The sequence below is a fragment of the Cololabis saira genome, chromosome 15, assembly GCF_033807715.1.
Source record: "Cololabis saira isolate AMF1-May2022 chromosome 15, fColSai1.1, whole genome shotgun sequence".
NCBI lineage: Eukaryota > Metazoa > Chordata > Actinopteri > Beloniformes > Belonidae > Cololabis > Cololabis saira.
In genome coordinates, this window is record NC_084601.1 from 25,616,721 (window position 1) to 25,636,317 (window position 19,597).

A 19,597-nucleotide genomic window follows, 5' to 3' on the forward strand; every position below is an offset into this window, starting at 1 on the left:
CGGGGGGTCTGGGGTGTAGGGTTGCCACCTTTCAGAAATAGAAATAAGGGACACCCCAATTTCAGCAGTGCAGGCACCAAAAAAAAGGGACATCCCCAAAACTTCTAAACTGCATAGAAATGTATTTATTTTATATGAAAAAACAAAACGCTTTGATTTAAAGTTTAAAGTGCTTTAATAGCATTGAACTTGCATGACTGTAGAGACAGTCAACCATACAACTGAAATAGCCTCTGCTTATGCTTCTATGTCCATCAGCCCAGATGTATAATATAGCCTACAGGTGAAGGTCGGGACATTAGAATATGGTGTAAAAGTTAATTTATTTCAATAATTCAACTTAAAAGGTTAAACTAATATCTATCATCAATGAGACTATAATAACTAACTACTATCTATCTAACTACTACTATCACTGCCACTACTATATCTATCTATCTATCTATCTATCTATCTATCTATCTATCTATCTATCTATCTATCTATCTATCTATCTATCTATCTATCTATCTATCTATCTATCTATCTATCTATCTATCTATCCATATGTATATCTATCATATGTCTATCATCAATGAGACTAGTCTCATTACATGAAAAGCTAGATATGTTAAACCTGTATTTGTTATAATGTTGATGATTGAATTGTTTATTGATTTCATAATATATTACATTTTTTATTATATTTTTTTATTTTGGGGTTTTCATAAACTGTGAGCCATAATCACCAAAATTATAACAAATAAAGGCTTGAAATATCCCACTTTGCATGAAATAATATATTTGTTTCACCTTAAGTTGATTTTACTGAAACGAATGAAGTTTTGCAATATATTCAAATTTTTCGACCTTCAACTGTATATAATGACACCAATAAATAAGAGCATAATATGTGTCTGTATTGGTTCAACACGGAACGCGACTTTTAATTCCCAATTACGTAACAATTCCGTATTTCAAGGGACGGGGTGGCGAGCCTACCGGGGGGTCTGATGCTCGGGTCCGGGGGTCTGGGGGTCCGGGGGTCCGGAGGTCCGGGGGTCCGGGGTCCGGGGATCAGGGGGTCCGGGGATCCGGAGGTCCGGAGGGCAGACAGGGGTCTGACAGCTGCGGCTGCACAGAGGGACGTTCCTATGAGAGTCCAGCGACCTCCAGTCCCGGGGGGGATCACCGTTCCGAAGGTGCAGCTCCTTCAGCCCCCACTACATCCTGCACGGGCACCAGCGCGAGTGCGCTCCGCGGAGCTGCGCGTCCGTGGCAGCAGACGCACATCTGGATCTACGGTCCCACGGCTCGGCCCCTTGCGCTTATGGTTCCGCGTTAAATCGACGCAGCGCCTACGCCATAGGGTACGGCGTAACCTACGGCGTACGGTGCGTGTTGCCGCGTACCCTACGCCGTAGGCGCTGCGTTGGTGTAACGCGGAACCATAAATCAGCCTTTATCTGGCACACGCACCGCCAATAGGAAGCGCTGATCAGCAGCAGTCAAGCGCCCTGCGTTCAAACTGGAGCAGTGCGCGCTGCTCTTCACAATAACAGCCTGAGAGAGAGAAGCCCCACACTGATACAAAGATTGTGCTTGATCTACTTAAAAAAATTAAGTCAACTTTTTGCATGAGATTATTATGTAGATCAAGAAAGACTAGTCTTTGTATACACTACTTAATTTTATTTATGTAAATAAGTATAGTCAACTTAATTGTGTTAAGTTTACTTTATTTATCAAAATTAAGTTGACTTTACTTGCCAAAATTAAGATGACTTTACTTGCAAATTAATTTTGTACATACTAAGATTTAATTTATTTTTTAAAATTTATGTATAAACATACAGTGGAAACGACAAAAGACGACATCAGTGTGTGTGTGTGTGTGTGTGTGTGTGTGTGTGTGTGTGTGTGTGTGTGTGTGTGTGTGTGTGTGTGTGTGTGTGTGTACGTGTACGTGTACGTGTAAATAAGATGATGAAAGTAGATACATAAATTAAGAATATTAATTCGAGAGTATATAAGTAAACAAATAAATAATTATCATATAGAGTGGTGTAGCACGATATAATATAAATATAGCATAATAATATAGTAATATCCTAATATAACATAATTTTTATAAAATATTATAACATATAACCAAATTATATCACCATACTATAATATATAACAATATAATAATACTATAGTTTAACATCCCATGAGATTTCATAACTTAATATAATAATACACTATGAAACAATGTATCATGATAATGCCAGGAATGATTAAGACTAGTCTTTCTTGATCTTCATAAAAATCTCCTGCGAAAAAGTTGCCTTCATTTTTTTTAAAGTAGATCAAGCAAGATATTTTTTTACTGTGGTGTTCTACTTAAACAAATAAAGCATGTTTCATCTAAACGTTGGTCAATCTGCCCAATAGATAAAAAAATAAATAGTTAGAGGAAAGGTAAATACAACAAGATCATTGCTTGTTGTTTATGTGTAAATGAAAAGATTGCCTGGGATTACATTAATACTGCTTGTTAAGGAAAAAATGCAATGTCTTGTTTTTTTTGAACAAATGCAGATTATGTTCAAAACTAGATGTATTCATGTAAAGCAACAAACTTCATTTTTAATTGTTAATATCACAGATTTAAATATGTTAGATGTATTTTTTTCAGTGCAGCAGCAGTGAGGCCCCACCAAGAGAGGCTCCACAGCTGACATGGATCCTGTCCTGCAGTTGGACCTGTGTTATTGGACCTGCTGGTCTACTAAGGGTGCGTCCCAATACTCCCCCTCGCCCTCCTTTTCTTCCCTAACCCTAACTTTTGCGCGTTCCCGTGAAGGTAGTGGTGTCCCAATTCCTCTTTTCACCTAGGGGGAGGGGGCATAACGAGGGCTAGGGGCTGAGAATAGCCCCTTCAAATCGAGGGATTTCAGATGCTGACTTGGCGAGCGAGGGGGTATGAAAAAAAGAGGCTCTGCGTCGATTTGACTCGCCGACCGAAGGCAAACAGGCAGACTGGTCTCAGAGAAATAGAGAGAAATAATCCTGTGACTCGTCAGATTTGTTTTGGATGTTTCTGATATAATAGTCTTCAGAAACCACAAAGTAATCCAGCTGTTATCTGGGTAATTTACACACTTTCAGATAAAGTTGCGGAAGATCACGCCAGAATAAAGGGATTTATGGTTCCGCGTTACACCAACGCAGATCCTACGGCGGAGGTTACGCAACCTACGCCGTAGGCTCTGCGTCGATTTAACGCGGACCCAAGCTCCGGACCCGGCAGACAGAAATCTCCAAATTTCGGAGCAAATTTCTTAACAGGCGTAGCTACAACTGTTAGATTTAATCTATTAAACCAACATATTCCTAAATGATTTATTTCAGCCGGCGTGATTCTCAACAGAGCTGCGTCCCGGGAGAGAGTGTCTCTCCCGGGGCTGACGGAGCAGCCTGACCCAGCGATCACGTCTGTTTTCGGGCTGTGAGCTGAGGCTGCTCCCCGGGGCCGGCGGCTCTTCTCATCTCCGAAAACATCGGGTCAAATTTCTTAACAGGCGTTATTTGGATAAACTGAGCCCCGGTTGGGGATCTTAAGGTTACCATTATACCTGAAAAAATATTAAAACTTAATAAAGTGCCATATTAACAGCGCTACAGCTGGCTCTCAGCTTCCTGATCAGGGAAGGGATGAAAACGAGGGGTAGGGGGAGAATTGGGACAGGCACCTGGGCCAAGTGCCCTAGATTTCAAGTGCCCTAAAATCTCCCCCTTCTTTTTTAGGGCTTAGGGAAGAAAAGAAGTGCGAGTGGAGAAAAGAAGGGCGAGTGAAGGAGAATTGGGATTGGGCCTAATACTCCCCAGCAGCTTAGGTCAACAAGCAAGCATGTTTCCTTTTATTTTGTAAACCTTCTTTTCGTTTTTTTTGTACTTCCTCTGAGAGGAGGGGCAGTTCCAGGAGTGAGAACCAACCAGGAGAGAGGATCCGATACCAGCAGGTACTACCCGTCCTGTCACCAGCCTGCACAGGAATACTGCTTCACATTTCACCTACAGATAAATGTGGCAATAGACAGAAATAGAAAACTAAATTTATCACAAATTCTGAGGAGTTAATTCATGTTTGATTATTCTGGTGGCTGTGGAATCTTTCCCTCTCTTTCTTCTCCAGATTAGATTAGATTTATTTATTGTACCCTTGGGTAAATTTGGTTTACAGTGAGTATTCTCGTAAATATACATACAATCCAAAAGCATACACTCAACAACACAGGACAAGATAAAGTGACGACAGTGCTTTGGCTAAAGAACAAAGAACAAAAAGGACGGCCCCCGGATAAGAAGCAAGATAAGTTAAAACATCAGTAGATAAAAAACACTAAAATATTCAAACCAAGCCAAAGGTCATAAAAACAAGATAAAGGAAACTATTCAAAACATAAATACAAGGTTATGTTGCAGTCTCTCTCACTTGTTAATAGCACTGATGGCTGCTGGTACAAAGCTGTTTTTGTAGCGTTTGGTTTTGCAAGCAGGTACCCTGAAGCTCCGACCTGATGGAGCAGCTGAAACTCACCTTTAAGAGGGGGGAGTTGTCTTTTAAAATAGAGCCAGCTATCCTCTGTAACTGGTTAGTAGACAGGGATTCTGGATGAAGCTGAGACTCACCAGTCAGCTTGCTTTCACGATTTGGTTTAAACAATTTTTGTTTTTAAAGGACACATTTCCAAACCATGAAGCAAGACAGAAAGACAAGACTGATTCTATAAAAGCACGATAAAACAAGATCAGCATGGTCCTGGAAATGTTAAAAGTGGACAGTTTTCTCAGAAAAACAGGCGCCCTTTTTGTACACAGCTTAACAGTTTGCCTCAAAGTTCCAGAGCCACTAAAGCAAAGCAATCTGTTCATGGCCCACATTGAAGCCTCCATTGCCCTCAGCTCTGAGTTACACAAGTCTCTAGATGAAGTACAGCCATGTAAACATGGAAAGCTGAGGACCAAATTCAGTGGTGGGGGCTAAAGTCACTCGCATAGTAAGAAATCAATGCAGGAATGCCAATGGGACCAGACTAAAACCTGCATGTACCTAGACAGAAAATGCATGTCTGTGTAGTAGGCCTGTATTGAAAAAAATCGATTTTCCGATTCTAAATCGATTCTCATATTAATTCCTAAAAATCGAATTTTTTTTTTCATCATTACATTACAACTTTTGGTATTTTTTTGTTTATGCCTAAAAAGGAATGTTTTGTTGGACACGAGAATAACATTTAAAGGGGACCTATTATGAAAAACACCTTTTTTCTTGCTTTAACATATATAAAGTGGTCTCCCCTCAGTCTGCCAACTCAGAGAAGGAGGAAAGTAACCAAATTCTGCAGTGTCTGTACAGCCGCCCGGATGAGCCGTCCAGTGTGATGTGGATCTACGAGCCGTTCAGATTCTGCTCCCTTTCGTTACGTAACCAAAATGCCATTTGCATCGGTTGGCCTCCGATGCGTGAAACCACGCCCACAACTAACTCTGGCCGGAACAACAACAACTAACTCCGCCGGCCGGAGCTTCCGCCATTTTTTCGTAGCGGTGTATCGCGTCATTCAGGCAGCCAATCAGCACAGAGCCTCATTATATCTGTCTATATTTCATTACTTTATATACCGTCTTGGGGTTACATTTGTATAAAATGCTAAAAACCGAAATAGACCAAAAATGGAAAAAATCTAATACGTAACAGCAGCTTCGCTCCAACCTCCTACTTCTCATCTGGCTATTGAAAATAAACGAGGGCAAGGCGAGTGGAGTCGGGCTGAGTAGGTACTAGTGGAAAAGCGCCATTAGTGGAGTGAGTGAGTCAGTTGTGCAACAGACTTCTGTGATAGCGTCAAGCTAAGCCGGTGTTCACGTTGCAGCTCCAGTCGCCTCTGTCTGACCTCACCTCTTATGCAACGTGAATTAGCAAAAACATTATAAACTAAAGTGCAATCAAATAATCAAAGTCCCTGGGCAGAAGAAATGGAGACCAGGAGGACATTCAACTTACTTAAGTGCATTTGGACTTCAAGTGAACTAACAGAAAAAGTCACGATGACCACTTAGGATTGTGTTTCCAAGCAGAATCCTGCAGTCTGACATGGTTGATTTCATGGGTCTGCATAGACAAGAGCACATTAACAAGTATACGACGCAGTACATCTGTCTCATGAAGTTGGAGGTACATTCCATGTCAAAATCAAAGTTCTCCTAACTCAAATTTCCTTTTTGTTTCCTGTTAAGAGATGAAAGTAGACGAGTCATACAAATTCAGCTTGTCAGAAATTGGGGGTGGGCTAATGTCCACTCCACTTTCATCCTGACATGATAACATGTTGGGACGATGTAGGTTAAACGGACTATTCTGAATAAGGAATATAGATGTAACAGTTCTGACAACTGTTGGCAGATTCAAACAGAACTTTCAATTATGCTACGGATTAATCGGGTTTTGGGTTTGTCTTTGGTCTCCTTAAACCAGAGAAATATGCCTATTCAGGAATGCATAAACCTTAGTTAGAAAAAGCCATGTAAACACCAATAACCCCTTTGAATTACCCGAATTTGCTCATATTCCGGTTTTTAAAAACCCGAAAATGACTCCTGGGTTACTCCTTTTCTAACCCGAATATTTGGTCATGTATACGCCTAACGGGATATCCCCATCAAAAGGAACAGGAATTTGTTTTCTGCGCATGCTCTTTTTGCAAGAAATCTTGGTCTTTTGAGTCCAGGAAGTTCTTATAAACATGGCAAAACGCAAGACCAGACTAATTACTTCATAAATGTAATGAAAGATATGAACATTTTGGCATTTGTAGACGGTAGAAAGTACCGGGATAGCCAGATTTACAAAAAGGTGAGCGAAAAGTTGCGTGAAGCAGGATTTGTACGAACGCCAGACCAGATCAAGCTCCGCTGGAAGACGCTGAAAAAGGTGAACTACAGGGCCGAGAAACAAAACGACTTCTACTGGACTGTTCATTATCCACCGTGCTGCTGCTATTATTGTTGTTTTGGATTTCGGATACAGGAAGAAGAAGTGGAAATGACGGGAATTGCGTCATGACGTTCTCCATGCGTCGCTGGTTTGATCCAGATATCCCAAATGATTAATTACCATGTATACAGGGATAACCCTGTTTGCTCACATATGGAAACAGATTATTCCCAATGTTTCAGTAACCGGAATATTGACCATAACCCCAATTAGATTAGATTGGCATCTAACCAGAAGGGGGGCAAACAGCCTGTGTACTGGGTGGTAGGAGTTCTTGATGATGTTGGTTGCTCTCCTGAATTTTGACTGCATGTAAACGTAGTCACTGTCAGAAGATATTATCTTGCCCAGAACTGGGACTCTTCATCAGGAGCAGTTTTCTGCTACAGTCGGGGTGGGGGGGTGTTGGGGCTGTTGCACAGTTGGAGTCCACCTCCACTTATGACATGGCGTGATGCCCCAAGATAAAGTGTACAACTGTCTCATTGGCTGACAGTATCTTCCTCTGGTAGAGCTGAGGTCAGCTGACCAATCAGGAACAGGACAGCCCAAACAATCCCAGATATCCCACTGTTAAAGGCCATGGCCTGATCCTGCAGCACAGGAGCTGCTGTGCAGCTCGGAGTCCAAAGAGTGCAGCGTTTGTTTGAACAGACAAGGGAGAAGGATTGATTTACTGTTCCATCAATATACGGCAGCAGCAGACGTTTTTCTCCAGGATATATTGACCATGTCAAAGGTGGCTGGGTGGTGCATTTCAGATGTGATTAGTCTGTGCTGAGCCTCACTTTCTCCTGATGTAAATGCAACACTGATGACCACATTCCCAAATGGTCCTGCAATCATCAATTACTACTACTACTACTACTACTACTACTACTACTATTACTATTACTACTACTACAGTCATTTAGCAGATGCTTTTATCCAACACAACTTACATTTGAGAGAACAACACAAGCCAGAAATCACATAGGATTTGGTTCCCTCGTTCACGATCTAATTAGAAACAACACCAGAGCAAACTGTCTCCCAACAATACTGTTAGTTTGAAATATGCAGGACGTGTTTCCACAAATTCAACATTGTTTGGGGGTAAAATGATGTACATTTGATTTCTCTGTGAGGTGCCAATGAGGATAGAATGCCTCTATTTAGCTTTAGTTCTCATGATCTAGCCTCTTGGCTGACCACTTAAAGTGCACATGCCCACTTAGACAAAGTTTAATTTAGTTGTAGTTTAATTATCATTGTAAACATCAAAGAACGCGTTGTGCTGCTTCCGCGTTGTGCTGCTTCCGCGTTGTGTAATTCTTTGAGGAACATATTTTAAATATAGTAAATTACTCTCTTCAGACGGGTGTCTTCCCTGCCGCCTTTAAAATGGCGGTGGTGAAGCCCCTTCTGAAGAAGAGTAATTTAGATCACAGCATTTTTAATAACTACAGACCTGTATCCAACTTAACCTTTTTAAGTAAGATTTTAGAAAAGCTGGTTTTTAACCAAGTAAATTATTTTTTAATAAGAAACAATATTTCAGAGAAATTTCAGTCTGGCTTTAGGATGAACCACAGCACCGAGACAGCCCTTTTAAAGATTTTAAATGACATCAGGTGCAATTTAGATAACCGCAAACTGACAGTCTTGGTTCTACTGGATCTTAGTGCCGCCTTCGATACAGTAGACCATCACATTTTATTAAACAGACTGAAGCACCTGGTGGGCCTCTCTGGTACTGTTTTTAACTGGTTCCGCTCCTATCTCACAGATCGATCTTTCTTTATAAGTTTGGATACATGTTCCTCCAGAATGCATGAAATTAAGTGTGGGGTCCCCCAAGGGTCAATTTTAGGTCCACTTCTTTTTAACCTTTACATGCTTCCCTTGGGGGACGTCATCAGGAGACACGGCATCAGCTTCCACAGTTACGCTGACGACACACAGCTGTACATCGCCGTGTCTCCTGATGACACAGGGCCACTTGATGCCCTTTTTAACTGTATTTTAGATATTAAGTCATGGATGGCAGATAATTTCCTACAGCTCAACCAGGACAAAACAGAGGTTTTAGTTATTGGTCCTGAAGGCCGGAGAGAGAAACTTTTACCAAAACTACAAGATTTTAAACCTTCGCAACGTGTAAAGAACCTGGGTGTTATTTTTGACTCTGAGCTCACTTTTATTCCACACATAAAGAATATCACGAAAATAGGTTTTTACCATCTTAAGAACATAGCCAGAGTCCGCCCGTTTCTCTCTCAGGCCAGCACGGAGGTGCTGATGCATGCTTTTATCTCTAGTCGTTTAGATTATTGTAATGCCCTGCTCTCTGGTCTTCCTAAAAAGAGTATTAAGAACTTACAGCTATTACAGAACTCAGCCGCTCGCGTGCTGACGAGGACCAGAGGGCGGGAGCACATTACACCTGTTTTAAAATCGCTGCATTGGCTCCCCGTGCGCTTCAGGATCGATTTTAAGGTTCTTTTACTGGTTTTTAAGTGTCTTAACGGTCTTGGGCCATCTTATTTATCTGATCTGCTTTTACTGTATCAACCCTCACGGACCCTGAGGTCCTCTGGCACCGGCCTTTTAACCATTCCCCGAACCGCGACCAAAACCCACGGTGAGGCTGCATTCAGCCATTATGGCCCCTCTTTATGGAACAGCCTGCCAGAGAACCTCAGGGCCGCAGAGAATGTTGATATTTTTAAAAGGAGGCTCAAGACACACCTTTTTAGTTTGGCTTTTATCTGATCTCATTTACCTAGTGTTTTTAGCTATGTATTGTGTGTACTTCTTTAGCTCTTTTATCATCTCTAAAACTTTAATCCATTTTAGTGACTTTTTACTTTATGTTATTTATTATTCATCTTAAGTTTTATATATATTTCTCTAAAATTTTACACTTTTAGGCATTTTTTACTTTCTTTTAATCTTTTAGTTTTTAGCTCCAGTGTTTCCTCAGGGGGGTCGTTCACACTGGGAGGTGTGCCTGCTCCGCCCATGGGGGTGTCGTCATGGGGATCCCTCAGGCCTGGGTAGCTGGGGGGGGGGGCTCCACCTTCTGTGTGGGGTCTGCCCCGGTCTGTCCGGGTTGGGGGGGTCTCTGTGGGGATGCTTCTGGTGGTCGTGGTCGGTGATGCCTCTCGGTGTGGACGGCCACCCATAGGTAGTGTTTTCCTCACCTGGATCGTTAGTGCTAAGCCATGTCACCAGTCCACTTATTGTGTGTGTGTGTGTGTGGGTGTGGGCGTGTGAGTGTGTGCACAGGTATATGAGTGTGAGTGAGTGTGTGTGTACGCGTGGGGGGTGGGGTCGTATGGAATGTTTTAAATTGTGTTTTTTATTGTTATTTTATTCTGCATGTAAAGCACCATGTGTTGCATTTTATATTGTATGATTTGGCGCTATACAAATAAATAAAGTTTAAGTTTAAGTTTAAGAACTCTTAATTAAACATAAGTCCCGTTACATCTAACTTCCCTTCAAACAAACAGAAATGCTCTAGTAGCCTAGTGATACCCTGCCAAAGACCAGGGGTGCCTGTGGCGCAGGAGGGTACTAATCTCCCAACCAGGCCTTACAGGAGCGTCTTGCCCAAGGGCACAATGGCAGACTCCCAAAACACATCCAAGAGACCAGAGAAGCTCTCTGACCTACTGAACAATCCTTGAGACGTTTACACGTCAGTGGTTCTTCAGTCCCTCAAAAGGTTCCTTGCACTTCTCTTGATACTCACATGAACATCAGCAACCACCTCAAAGGTATTGGGAACTGAAGAATCTTGAGGCCTACAGAAAACTTCCAAGCTACGGAAGAATATTAGGGCCAGGCAGGAGAAAAATAAAAATAATATTTTAGAGGAGGAAGATTTTTTTTTCCATTATGCACTTCGAGAAAAAAGTCGAAATGTCAAGAAAAAAGTTGAAATGTCGAGATTAATGTTGAAGTACAATTTCGAGAAAAAAGTCGAAATGTTGGGGAAAAAGTCAAAATTTTGTGAATAAAGTTGAAATGTTGAGAAAAAAGGCGAAATTTCGACTTTATTCTTGATATTGTATTTCAACATCAATCTCGACATTTCAACTTTTTTCTCGAAGTGCACAATGAAAAAAAATCTTCCCCTCTCAAATATTTTTTCTCCTGCATGGCCCTAATACTCTTCTGTACCAAGCAGTTTAAATAAACCTAAAAGATTTTTACAAGTTTTTTAAGAAGTTTGAAAGCATTCCTCCAAACCTTAGGGATCTTCGAGCTGTTTTCAGCTTCTAGGAGATTTGGGGGTTCTAAGCAGACCTTGGTAGGTGCATTTTGGGGCTTGGGGGGCTAGCAGTGAGTTGGTCGTGGCTAGCAGTGAGTTGGTCTTTCTGAAGGGAACAGAAGTCGTGCTCGCCACTCTGCTGACGCTGCAGGTGACACCAGTCGAGCTGTTGCTAGGTAACAGCAGTGCATCCACTTCCATCACGCTGCTCTGTCTACTTTCCAATTTTTCACATGTTTATTTTGATTTCATGTATTATCAGTAACATGAATGTATCTATATTATATGAGTTATTTACACACATACACAGTATTTAGAGAATTTCCCTTTGTGATTAATAATGTATTATTCTTTTCAATAAAATCTATTTTCTACCAAATTACCATCAGCCAGTGGGCCATGGTGCAAAGCCTCAAATGTGACCTGGACGGAGAGAAGTTACCTGTGCAGGTTTCCTCGTAAGGTCCCAGGCCATGACAGAGTTCCTAAATTCTTTTTCTCAGCACAAGTAAGACTGTCAGTCAGGGCCGGCCCAAGCCTCCATGGGGCCCTACGCAAAATGTGATTTTGGAGCCCTCCATTACTGCCAATAATACTGATTATTGATCATTCACACACCCACAGTAAACGTATTTCATGTTCTTCCCTGTCATTACAAATACACTTGTAAAACTAGATGGAAGAACTTTTTGTTGTAGTTAGATTGTAATCCACAGTGATTAAGACCATGGAAGCAGACAACAGATTAACACATTTAGCAAAAAAATCTTTCTATTAATATTTTGCAAAGTCAGCAACTGCCCCTACTGGCTACACAGAGAAGAAATAGATAAAAGGTCAAAGAGCTGCACAGTTGCAGCAGTGTTGTTTCCATCATCCTATTGTCAGCCTGGCATGTTTTTACCCATCTATGGTTTTTAATCTGAAATGGGAGCAAATTCAGCTACAAGAGCGGCCTGGGGTTGATTTACACTTAATATTTAAAGTGATATAGTACTAAGTGTGATACTGAGTGTCATCTACAGTGTAGGCCTACTAAAAAAAAAAAAAAAAAAATCAAATAGATCATTTATAAACCATTTACTGTAAACATGTTATCTACTTTATTTTTGGTTTTAAATAAACTGCAACAGAAATGTGCAACAACAATTTGAAGTGTACTCTAGTCTGTTAACATAATATTGTTTATGTAATAATATTAATTCTTGTGTTTTTGTACAATAACATACCTTTGATAATGTATGAATCATCACTCACACATAAAAAAATAATTTCATTTTTTTTTAAATATTTTTTTAACTCTTGGGGCCCCCTAGTGGTCACGGGGCCCTAAGCAGCCGCTCAGTTCACTAATGCCTTGGGCCGGCTCTGCTGTCAGCACATGAAGTCATTAACAGGTGACGTTTCAAACTTCCTGTGAGACAGGGATCTCAGAAGGAAAGTCAGTTCAGGTGGAGGTTGTGCCTCCACCTGCTGGAAGAGGCCGGACCTCTGGAAGCCCAACAGTCCTTTAAAGGGTTCTGTGATCTGCTTGCTGGACAATTTCCTTGCTTTCCTCTGCTCTATTGAGGAATTATTGAAGATCCAAACAAGAAACTGCACAATGTGGAGAGTAATTCATACAGAAACAGAACCGCATAAAGAAATAAAACTCTACAACAGATGGCAGTCAAACCAATGATAGAGGAAATCCATATTAAAAATTAATGGAACGTCGTGTTTCTGTAAAAGGTGTCAGTTTATGGAACAATCTGGATACAGAAGCCAAAGAATGCAAATCAAACATTATATTTAAAAGAATAATAAAAGCCAGATTGATGAAGAAATATCATGGTAATTGTTAGGTGGGTTTTCTTTTTTTTCCCTCTCTTTTTAGCATATTCCTTTTCTTTGAATCAAAAAAGAATACGACTATCTGTGTTTGACGACAGCTATTTTGTGTTATTTTATAACTTTGTTGTAGTTTTGGTTTTGTTTTTTGTTTGTTTGGTTTTTTTACATTACATTTATTGGAAAGTTTTTTTTCTTTTTATATTGCGTAATTTGTTTTTGCGTTTTTTTATTATTACATTAATTGAAATTAGATTTTTTTAGGAAAAAGGGACAGATAAAATAAGCTTAGTGTTCTTTCTGTTCCCTTTCATTCAAGGAAAGAGATTTGTTGTAATTATATTGAACTGTTTTGTTTTTCTTTTAATGAATGAAATAAAGAAGAACAAAGAAAAGATTGAAAAATAGGATGTTAAAATGCAAAATGTTAAAGTTTGTCTTTGATTTGCTTCTGAATCTAGTTCCCCAGCATTTACATTTAGTTTTAATTTAAGTCCTCCATTACACTGAGACCCTTTGTTTCACAAATTCACTAATCACAAATGTTTTGTAACATTTCCGTGTGAAACTGTTCAACTGGAATTTGTTTTGGATGAAGTGAGACTCAAAGTGTTTTCTCTCATCATATCTGCTGACCTCACCAGTGCAACTCATTTCAAACTCAAACATACTTTACTCGTCCCGTAAGGGAACTTAACTGCTCTGAATTAGCAGCAGTGGTAAATCTGGAGCCAGGTATGAACTTCCAGTGGAAAGCCTCAAATCAGTGCGCTCCGTTACAATCCATTATCCCGCTTGTGTTCACTACATGCCCATCTACGGAAGAGTATTAGGGCCATGCCGGAGAAAAATATTTGAGAGGGGAAGATTTTTTTTTATTGTGCACTTCGAGAAAAAAGTTGAAATGTCGAGAAAAAAGTCGAAATGTCGAGATTAATGTTGAAATACAATTGAATCGTGAATAAAGTGGAAATTTCGTGAATAAAGTCGAAATTTCGCGAATAATTTTCTCGAAATTGTACTTCAATATTAATCTCGACATTTTTACTTTTTTCTCAACATTTCGACTTTTTTATCGAAATTGTACTTCAACATTAATCTCGACATTTCAACTTTTTTCTCGACATTTCGACTTTTTTCTCCAAGTGCATAATGACAAAAAAATCTTCCTCCTCTAAAATATTTTTATTTTTCTCCTGCCTGGCCCTAATACTCTTCCGTACCCATCTGTCCTGTAACATACAGTCAAGAAAATCAGTTTTTCCACCATCATTTTATTATACGACTTTGAAATCTGAAAATATGACATTACAAAAGAGCTTAACAGAAACGTTCCTAACCGTGTGGCCGATGCATCTCAGCTCCCATCCACCAGACAACCCAAAACTGTCTACATCCTGTCCTTTTAAGGATGTTTTTTCCTGCAGAAAAACATTTTTTTTACAGAATCTGCACAAGAAATTAAACTTGCATAAAAAATTCCCCACCTCATGCTGAGTTTGTCTGATTACTAACATTCTGTATAAGTGAAGAGGCCAGAAATACATTTGGTTTGCAAAACATTGGCTGAAAAAAGGTCTATAATTAAAAACAGAGCTGAATACAATTCCAGTACCAACAAAAAAAAGACATTAACAGAAAGAAAAAAAGAAAGTGACCAAAACAATCTGAGATTTAAAGCATTTCTGGTTCTGCAGTTTACATGAAGAGTTGGTGGAGCGTAATAAAATAGTGCCTGAGTCGAGGTTCTAAACCTCATGATGTCTACATCTGTGCAGCACGTGAGAGCTCATCTCTTGCTGGATTTTTGGCATTAAAAAGGTTTGTAAAGCAGAAGAGGGCAGCATCACACATTTCCAATATAGGAGAAGAGGAAGGAACAACAGAACTCTGAACTTTGGTGTCATTTCCATCGAAGAATAATGCCAGTTGTCTTTTTCAACGGTGAGCAGCATCCAACGAGGCAGCACAGAATTTACAAGTATTATTAAAGGAAGTGAAAGCCAGAGTGAAGACGGTGCTGCCCCGGCTTTCTTTGGCTTATTACATAGTAATATGGTCAAACAGTGGCTGTCGGTGACCGACAGACGTTCAACATGGCAGCTTGCAGGTTAGCAGATCTGTAACGCTGATGCGGCCCACAAGAGTTATCAAAATAACTTCTTCTTTTTCGTCTTTTCCAAGGTCCTGGAAACACAAGAGGAGAGATGCACACTCAGCTATTTTACAGGTTAAATGATTGTTTCCCAACTCCAGCTACAAGTATTACAAGACCCTTAGATCTTATAACTAACAGTTTCATCAGTTGAGGTAAATATGAAGAATTTAATGACATGTGGTCACCCTTTTTACATTTTATGGACAATCGGCCCAATGATTCTCATGAACAAAGATTAGATGACAGTTAATTGCTGTTTATTTTCAATGCCCCTTTTCTTGTGACTTTGCTGTTCTTACACAGGAAATGGGCTAATTGTAATTGCAATTGACAAATGTATTGTATTGTATGTATATATGTATTTATACTTGCATGTTTTTACCCCCTTGAGTTAAGTCCTTTTATTTTCTTTTATTCTTTACTTTTGATTATTATTACAGTACCATTTCTTTTATGTATTCACATATTTTCTGTCGAGCACTTTTGCTGAGGACCTTGTGGGGGGGGGGGGGGGGGGGGGGGGGGGGGTTTTGGGCTTGTTGTTATGAATGTTTTTTATGTTGGTTATTTGAGAGAAAATCAGAATTTGAAAAAAAAAGTTTCATCAGTTTGATATCAGGTTTTGGTGAAGAATCAGAAGTCCATAGTATTATCATGGCATTAAAGAACTCGGCGGCTGGGCATGATGGCATTAAGTCTGCCCTCATCAAAGAGACCATTGATTTTATACTACCACCTCTTACCCATATCTTTTCATTATCCTTTCAATCTGGAATCATTCCCCAGGAATTAAAAATTGCAAAAGTCGTCCCGATTTTTAAATCGGGTGACACTAATGAATTCGGAAATTATCGACCAATATCTATTCTTCCCTGTATATCTAAAATTCTGGAAAAGCTGGTCTTTCATAGAATATCTCAACATTTTGAAATTAACAATATATTATATAAACACCAATATGGTTTCCGAAAAAAATATTCCACAGAACATGCACTCCTCCAGCTTGTAAATAATATTTCCAACGCTCTTGATGATAAAAAATTTGCCTTAGGAATTTTCCTGGATTTAAGTAAAGCTTTCGATACGGTGGATCACAACATTCTTATCTCTAAGCTCTACAGGTATGGTGTGGCGGGAACCGCCCTTAACTGGTTCAAAAACTATCTGACCAATAGAGAACAATTTGTCCATCTTAATGACTTTTCTTCTAAAAAATCTAAAATCTTGTTTGGTGTACCCCAAGGCTCAATCTTGGGTCCCTTGCTATTCTTAATTTATATCAATGATATGCCTATGATGTGTAAAACATTTCTTCCTGTCCTGTTCGCAGATGACACTAATCTCATCGCTGTTCATGAGGATTTTCCCACTCTGATTAAATGTGCCAATGATGAACTTTCTTCAATTGCCCACTGGTTTCAACTTAACAAACTGACCCTCAATGTCAATAAATGCAACTTCATGGTCTTTTGTAACATTAATAAGTTCTATCCCAAGGAGTTAGCCAAAATTCTAATAAATGGTAATGAAATCCTTCAAGTCAATTCAACCAAATTTCTGGGGGTTATTCTAGATGAACACCTCAACTGGTGTAATCATATTGATCTCGTCTCCAAAAGATCCATGAAGATGCTAGGCATTTTGAGGAAAGTTCTCCCTTTAATTCATTCCTCAGCTTACTTAACCCTATATTATAGTTTCTTGTTCCCTCATTTAAATTATTGTAACATTGTTTGGGCAGCTAATTATCCGACTCATCTAAGAAAACTACTCTTATTGCAGAAGAGGTTTCTGAGATTGATCTCCCACTCCTCTAGATATGCGCCATCAGCTCCTCTTTTTCTGAAGTATCGACTCTTACCTATTGATAAGGTGAATGCCTATCAAACATGCCTTTTTATTCATAAGTTTATATACAGGAAACAAGATCTGCCTATTACTTTTCACAACTTCTTTATTCTGACAACAGACTTTCACTCATATCAAACAAGGTTTAGTAACAATAGCTTATCTATACCGTCCTCCCGAACCTCAAGTCACCAATTCAACATTACTTATAGAGGCCCCAAGCTCTGGTCTGACTTAAACTCTTCACTGAGGTCCACCTCCTCCCAATGCATTTTCAAAAAAAGCCTAAAGGAATTTTTACTTTCCACAGGAACCTAATTTACTCTCTCTACTCGACCTTTAATTTTATCGACCTTTAATTATATATTCTTTCTCATTGTTCTGCTTTTGTCACATTTTTTGTTCTTTCTTTGTGTTTTTTACTATTAGTTGTTTCAAGTACTTGAATTCCTGTTGCTATTGATCTTTGTCTTTTGTTGTTGTTTAGCTCATGCATGCTGTCTGCTTGTCCTTTGTTTTGTTTTTTTGACAGGGGTGGAACCTTGTACAAGTTCGCTATAGAACTTCGTTCCCTCCTTGCGCAGTGCTTCATGCATCTTTTTGTGCTAAATTAATAAACTCTAAACTCTAAACTCTAAATCAGATACACTCAGACAGTTTCCTTCATGTGGATAAATGATGCCACCGTCACAGTTTTTAACCAGTGATCAACCAGATTTGAAAATATGCTGCTGAGCAGTTACTGGACGGCAACTTGTGACGACAGGAAACGTGTGGAGTCACTGGTGGATTTACCGGTCTTGTTTCTGCTGCTCAAAAAGCCTCTGCTGGGCCTCCCAGCTGGCCTTCTCCTCCTCATGCTGACGCCGTCTCTCCTCCAGTTCTCTGTGCTGGGCTTCCAAGTTCCTCCTCATCTGCTCGTGACGCCTCTGGAGCTGGAAACACACAAACATGTATTCTGGGGTCGGCTAAGCTAGTTCACAGAAGCCTGTGTCCCCCTCATCCCGCTCTGTTAGCAAACCTCAGCCTCGGAGTCTCGGAGTTTCTGGAGCTTCTCTTTGACCTTCATCTCAAACACTTGTTCCATTTCCTGCTCCATTTTCTTCATCTTGGTCACATGGTCTTGTCGCTCTTCCTCCATCTGTGTAAGAGGGCTCCTGGAGACGGGAAAAGAAGTTTGTGCAAAACAGTGAACGGCAGCTCAGTCTGTGGCAGCAGCCGTCACTTCTGACTGTTGTTATAAGTCATTAACTTACAGCTACTGACCACTTGCTGGAAAACATTTTCACCTACACCTACTTTTGATACATGATTCACATGTTAACGTCTAGACAACAGAATGATATTTCCAACTTTCAGTTCACTTCTTATTAGCAAAGAAGGAAAGTGTAAAAAGTGAATATCTACTTGTTCTAACACAGAAACACTCGCGTGTTACTTGTGCTTCACTCAAGTGAAAGTGAAAAATAACTGTAAAAGAAACTAAACCTAGCTTGTTTGTGCTGTGTTGCTAGCCACCTCCATAGCATTTAGTTTCTTTGCTGCCAATTTACAGTACTTTGCAGCATTTAACAGCACTTCTTTCATTATTATTTGTTCCACAATTCCTGAGAAAAGGCGCTTTTCCACTAGTACCGACTCAGCTCGGCTCACCTCCACTCAGTTTGGTCCTTTCCTTTTAGGGGTCTAACGTGCCGAGTAGATACTTTTTCTGTTTCTACTCTGCCGAGGTTCTAAGCTGCTGAGTCGGCCCTGTATCTGACATCATCACACTACAGGCCGCCGATTGGTCGGGGGGTTGGAGTCAGACGTCTGAGTCAGGAGGTGGAAATCAGAGAAAGAGCGACTCTGACGGCTTCTTGTTCATTTTATTCAACAGGCAATGGCAGCAGAAATCTGTTTCCTGATCCAACTCTGAGGTGCAGATGTTCATAAACCTGGTGGCTGAGGAGAGAATTAAAAAGGGATCTAGACGGGCGATAAGGAACGACCAGATCTACCAGGAGCTCTGTCTCTTCATAGCCGCCGAAACAAACTTAAAAAAAAAGCGTCGCCACTTTAAGCTTCTGTCATTCTCATTTTTTAACTTGATATCGAACAGAAGCCACAGACCCAGCAGCACATATATCATCTCCTCCAGGTTCTACATCTTTAGTGTTGTTGTATTCTTCGTTTAGATCACACAGTCAAATACATCACAGCAGCTTCACTCCAATCTCCTACTTCTGCTCCAGGTGCTGAATTGTTATGGAAAAGAAACCAGACCAAGTTGAGATGAGCCGAGTAGGTTCTAGTGGAAAAGTGCCCTAACTGTCTCTGGTAACGGTAACACGCAGCACCAGATCTGGCCTCATTCAGCCCGGAAACACACAACTTTGAATCCCTCTAACATTGGTGGTGTCATCACCTTATCACCACGACTCAAAGAGAAGTAAATAATCTTAATACGGATATGTGAAAAGCAAAGCAGATGAAAAGC

General features: G+C 40.1%; 1 protein-coding gene across 2 annotated transcripts in view; it reads right to left on the bottom strand.

Annotated features, from left to right (window-relative positions):
• Nucleotides 1-14,378: 14,378 nt before the first annotated feature.
• The window catches only part of LOC133460549 (septin-7), a 34,405-nt gene continuing 29,186 nt past the window's right edge, over nt 14,379-19,597 (bottom strand). For both annotated transcript variants that reach the window (XM_061741172.1, XM_061741171.1), the window contains 3 exons: nt 18,140-18,275; nt 17,914-18,053; nt 14,379-15,299 (listed from right to left, as the gene is read on the bottom strand). In XM_061741172.1, the coding sequence (XP_061597156.1) occupies nt 15,263-15,299; nt 17,914-18,053; nt 18,140-18,275 (313 nt within the window). In that variant the 3' untranslated portion in view covers nt 14,379-15,262. The remainder of the gene's footprint in view (nt 15,300-17,913; nt 18,054-18,139; nt 18,276-19,597) is intronic.